Source organism: Scyliorhinus canicula, chromosome 1, assembly GCF_902713615.1.
Source record: "Scyliorhinus canicula chromosome 1, sScyCan1.1, whole genome shotgun sequence".
NCBI classification, from domain to species: domain Eukaryota; kingdom Metazoa; phylum Chordata; class Chondrichthyes; order Carcharhiniformes; family Scyliorhinidae; genus Scyliorhinus; species Scyliorhinus canicula.
The window spans coordinates 167,773,203-167,779,202 of NC_052146.1; the positions used below are offsets into that span (position 1 = coordinate 167,773,203).

Sequence of the window (6,000 nt, forward strand, 5' to 3'; positions counted from 1 at the left end):
ATGGGGATTAAGGCATCCTGTTAGCCACAGATTGGCTGAATCAGATATTGATGTTTTTGTTGATCTACTATTTGTGGTTGGATGGGGGAGGGCGGGGGGAGCGATGGGGAGACCCAAAAGCACTGCTGCGTGCTTTGGACATTTGAACATGCGCATGATTTAGACACGGAGTTTTATTCAATAAGTGAGTAACTCATTGTCCATCTTAGATATGCACATCTATGCAGGGATAGCCTGTTTAGTATTTGCCTACTTTGTTTTCCAAGAGGATTGAAGAATGATTGCACTTCCTCATCCTGCTGTGAGATAGTCCAAATCTGCACTTCATGATGAGCGTTCCATTGAAATGCAATGGTTGTAATCTCTAAATGCACGTTGTGAACACAGTGGAACAGAATTTACTGGGCATCTAAAAGTATCTTGCTCCAGCACCCTTCCCCTCAAAACATTTACTACTTGTGGGTTATCACTGGACTAATAATCCAGTGACCTACGGTAGTACCTGGGCACCATGGCAAATGGTGGAATTTGAATTCCATTAAAGGAACTGGAATTACAAGTGTAATGATTTTTGATTGTTGTAAAAACCCATCTGGTTCACTAATGTCCTTGTAGAGGAAGAAATCTGCTGCCAACACCTTGTCTGGCCTACATGTGACACCAGGTCCACAGTAATCTGGTTGGCTCTTAAATGCTTTCTGATATGGCCTGGCAAGTCACTCAGTTGTATTCAACCGCTAAAAAGTCAATAAAAAGGAACGGACCACTCTGCATCAACATAGACACTGGAGAAGGCAATGAGAAAACCCACCCTGTCAGCCTTGCTACAACACTTTGCGTGCCAAGCAGCAAATGGTAGACATTTGTGTTAAACGATTCCATGACCAAAGCATGAGATCTAAGCTCAGCTGCAGTCCTGCCTCATCAGGCCGTGAATGGTTGGGGACAATTAAACACTTCACTGGAGGAGGAGGCTCCTTGGTGATGGAGGTTATCAGGACATTACTGCAAAAGGTAAGACTGAAGGAGTCTCAATATTGGGGCCTCACGGTAGCATGGTGGTTAGCATCAATGCTTCACAGCTCCAGGGTCCCAGGTTTGATTCCCGGCTGGGTCACTGTCTGTGTGGAGTCTGCACGTCCTCCCCCTGTGTGCGTGGGTTTCCTCCGGGTGCTCCGGTTTCCTCCCACAGTCCAAAGATGTGCGGGTTAGGTGGATTGGCCATGATAAATTGCCCGTAGTGTAAGGTTAATGGGGGGATTGTTGGGTTACGGGTATATGGGTTACGTGGGTTTAATTAGGGTGATCATTGCTCGGCACAACATCGAGGGCCGAAGGGCCTGTTCTGTGCTGTACTGTTCTAAAAAAAAAAAAAATATTATTCAACCAGGAGTGCAGAGTAAATTATCTATCTCTCCCTCCAGAGGTCCCCAGCATCACTGATTCCAGTTTTCAACCAATTCGATTCACTCTGCATGATATCAAGAAACAGCTGAAGGCACTGGATACTGAAAAGACTTTGGGCCCTGGCAATATTCTGGCAATGGTACTGATTGTACTCCAGAACGTGCCATGCTCCTGGCCAAGCTGTTTTGGGTACAGCTACAACACCCAGCAATGTGGAAAATAGTCCACAGAGCAAGACAAATCCAACCCAGCCAATAAGCACCCCAACAGTCCGCTCAATAATCAGTGTGGGTCATCCACAGTGCTATCAAATTACACTCAGTTTGGATTCTGCCAGGGTCACTCAGTTCATGATCTCATTAGAACCTTGGTTCAAAGATGGACAAAAGAGATTAGTGACTGCCCTTTGGCGACACTGTCGCAGCATTGTCCGAGTATGGCATCAAGGAGCCCCAGCAAAACTGGAATCAGTGGAAATCCAGGGGGAAACTCTCCACTGGTTAGTCATCCCTAGCATAAAGGCAGATTGTTGTAGTGGTTGGAGGTCAATCATCATTGTTCCATTACAGGGCAGCACGGTGGCCTAGTGGTTAGCACAACCGCCTCACGGCGCTGAGGTCCCAGGTTCGATCCCGGCTCTGGGTCACTGTCAGTGTGGAGTTTGCACATTCTCCCCATGTCTGCGTGGGTTTCGCCCCCACAACCCAAAATGTGCAGAGTAGGTGGATTGGCCATGCTAAATTGCCCCTTAATTGGAAAAAATAATTGGGTAATCTAAATTTAAAAAACAAAAAATCATTGTTCCATTACTGCAGGAGACCTGCTGCTACCTCATAGCGCCAGGGACCTGCATTCAGTTATGACCTTAGGTAACTGTCTATCACTATCAATATTCTGGGTTTACCATTTAGCAGAAACTCACTCTACTAGGTGTATAAACACTTCGGTTAAAAGAGCAGGTCAGGGGTGAGGAATCCTGCGGCAAATATCTCCTCTTCTGATTTCCCCATAGCCTGTCCATTTACATGGAATACTCTCTGATATGCCTAGATTAGTGTAGCTCCAAGAACACTGAAGAAACTTGACACCATCCAGGGCAAAACAGCCCACTTGAATGGCACCCCATCCACAAACATTCATGCCCTCCAAACAGTAGCAGCACAAGATACACCACAGGAACTCACCAAGGCTCTTTAGACAACACCTTTCAAACCCGCATTCGCTACCATCTAAAAGGACAAAGGTAGCAGGCACCTGGGGGCATGACCTGGATGTTTCCCTCCAAGCCACTCACCATCCTGACTTCCAAGTATATTGTTCTTCCTTCACTGTCATTGGGTCAAAATTCTGGAACTCCCTTTCTAACAGCACTGTGGGTGTGCCTACACCACATGGACAGCTCACCGCCACCACGAACTCGAGGGAAATTGAGGATGGGCAATAAAACTTGGCTCGCCATCAACATCCACACCCCATAATTGAATAGAAAACAATTCAGGGTTAATACAAAGGGATTTAAAGTTGAGGAAATAAACAAGGATTGAGAAGGAGAGTGAATTCAACCTCTTTGGATACAGAAGGTAGTGTGGGAGGGGTTAAATTACGAGACAAAGTCATGAAGAAAAAATTCAGTAAAAGTTTTTGAACATTGTTAAAATCATTCAAATTCATTAATCTGATGGAATGAATTGCCACACTTGTAATAGTTCATTTTTGGTGCGAGAGCTGAAGTACAATTGACAATGATTACATAATCAAACGGATTGCTTAAACTTGAACTAATAAGACGTAACTTTTTGTGGTGCATTTAGTTTGCATTGCACATAGCGTAACATTACAGCATTCTGTACATCTCATTGGTGAGATAAACAGCAAAATTACGTTTGTATCGGCAACTGTGATAGCAACGTTTGGCTATTGTTTAATTGGACATCTCGACTGAAATTACCATATCATTTAATCATACTACCTCAGCTTCACTTATAGAACATAGAACAGTACAGCACAGAACAGGCCCTTCGGCCCTCAATGTTGTGCCGAGCCATGATCACCCTACTCAAACCCACGTATCCACCCTATACCCGTAACCCAACAACCCCCCACCCCCCTTAACCTTACTTTTATTAGGACACTACGGGCAATTTAGCATGGCCAATCCACCTAACCCGCACATCTTTGGACTGTGGGAGGAAACCAGAGCACCCGGAGGAAACCCACGCACACAGGGGGAGGACGTGCAGACTCCACACAGACAGTGACCCAGCCGGGAATCGAACCTGGGACCCTGGAGCTGTGAAGTGACAGTGCTAACCACTGTGCTACCATGATGCCCATATAGAGTAACGGGTATATGTGCATTGAAGATGGCAGGAGAGATTGAGTGAGCAGTTGATAAAGTATACAGCATCATAAACCTTATTAATGGTGGCATGGAGTATAAAACCAAGCAAGTTGTGTTAAACTTGTTTCGATGACTGGGTCTGGCTCCCATTGGGATATTGCTTGAAATTCTGGCTTTGGGAAAGATGTGAAAGAGTGCAGAAAAGATTGACAAGAAAGCTCCCATGGATAAACAGATGGAAGCTGGAACTGTGTTCCGTGGTGAAGAGAAGGTGAGAGGCCATTTGACAGGCATTCCAAATCATGAGGGATCTGGACAGAGTAGTTAGGAAAAACTGTTCATGTTGGTGAAAGAAATTAAAAGGCAATTTGCAATCGCGACATGGAGACAAATCTTTTCATTCAGTGAATGGTTAGGATTCGGAATGCACTGTCTGACAGTAATGTTCAATCCAACACATTCAAGTGGGAATTGGATTGTTAATCTGAAGAAGAATCTGCATGATCAAGGAGAGAAATCTGGGAATGACATGAGGTAAATTGCTCCAACAGAGAGCCATCATAGATATAACCTCCTGTGCTGTAACTATTCTGTGGTTTTTGCTGCAGATTTGTTCCTCTGTTTCTGTGTATTTTGAAACCAAAGGAATATCCCATCTCCTGCGATCATACCCTTTTTTTGTTTCTCAACTTACCATTAGTAGGCTGCTTGTTTACCATGGACTCATTGCCCGGACTGGTTTAATGTCTAATTTGGCCAACAAATGTGATCTTTTTCTTGCACAGGATTGGTCTTGATTTAGTAAATGGAAAACCAAGGGATAACAAGCAAGCTGGTGTATTTGAGCCAACTATGGTCAAAACCAAGAGTCTGAAATTTTCAACAGAAGCTGCAATTACCATCCTTCGCATTGATGATCTAATCAAACTTTATCCAGAAGAGAAACAAGACAAAGGAAAGAGTTACCATGATGCCGTTCAAAGTGGAGAGCTTGATGGTTGAAGAGTGAATTTTAAAAGTTATAGCTCTCGCCACAGTTCCAAATTATAATTTGTATTTTGATGTTACAGACTAAAATGCAAAGTAAAATCTCTCATTTTCTGCTTTCAAATAGTGTTTGTTGTTGTGGCAGTAGTGAATATTTAAGTGTTCCTGTGTTTAATAAAAATTAGATGTGTGCAAAGTCCCAACCTCATCCGCTTATAGTTCCTTTTAAGTGGTTTCCGGAAGAATTTTGGGGAGCTGTTGGTAACTACAGTATATACTACCGTATGTTGTTTTTTCTTGCACAGGATTGACATTGATATCTTGAATAAAGTTTGTCAAAATGGGTTTCTGTTTTTATTCATGCTTTGTCTGGTTCTACATGCAACAATAGAATTTTTGATTGCCTTCTGTGATGTATCTCTGAGCACACTGGAACATTTTGACATATTTCATGAATGAATAGTGCAGACCTGATCGTGCTTTGATCTCTTGCTTTAGAGTCATACATGTTTACGACATGGGAAAGAGCCCTTCGGCCCGATGTCCATGCCACCCAGTTTCTATCACTAAGCTACTCCCACTTGCCAGCATTTGGCCCGTATCCCTCTATACACATCCTGCCCATGCAACACTAACTGCTTTAAAGAAGAACCTTTTTAATGGCATTTTCCAAATTATATACGTTGCCATTCGTTTTCATTTATACAGTCACTAAGGTTTCTCTATTTACAATTTGCTGCTGTCTGGCTCAGCATACTATCCTCTCCCTGACCACCCCCCCCCCATCGCTTTCCCACCTTCTTCACTGCTGTCCCCCCCCCCCCCCCCCCCAATTCTTTTCTTGTGAGGTTTTGCTCCCTCGCCTTGTACAGTGCCCGAAGGTTCTGTACAGCTGCAACATGACTTTCCAATTTTTATACTCGATGCTCCAGCCGATGAAGGCAAGCATGCCGTATTCCTTTGTGACTGCCTTCTCTATTATTTGATATTATAGTTGGACTAAGTTAAGCTTAAGATTAAAATGGCAGGAGATCTCAGACCCGTGTTATGCTCATCTTGCTCAATGTGGGAGCTCAGGGACGTGGCTGATGTCTCTGGCTCCTTCACGTGCGGGAAGTGTGTCCAGCTGCAGCTCTTTTTAGACCGCATGATGGCTCTGGAGCTGTGGATGGATTCACTCTGGAGTATCCGTGATGCTGAGGAGGTTGTGGATAGCACGTTTAGCGAATTGGTCACACCACAGATTAGGATTGCTGAGGGAGAAA

General features: G+C 44.1%; 1 protein-coding gene across 1 annotated transcript in view; it reads left to right on the forward strand.

The window, feature by feature from the left end:
* The window catches only part of tcp1 (t-complex 1), a 79,857-nt gene extending 74,777 nt beyond the window's left edge, over positions 1-5,080 (forward strand). Inside the window, exon 12 of the mRNA XM_038802286.1 lies at positions 4,534-5,080. Coding sequence (XP_038658214.1) covers positions 4,534-4,750 — 217 coding nt within the window. The 3' untranslated portion in view covers positions 4,751-5,080. The remainder of the gene's footprint in view (positions 1-4,533) is intronic.
* Positions 5,081-6,000: the final 920 nt, after the last annotated feature.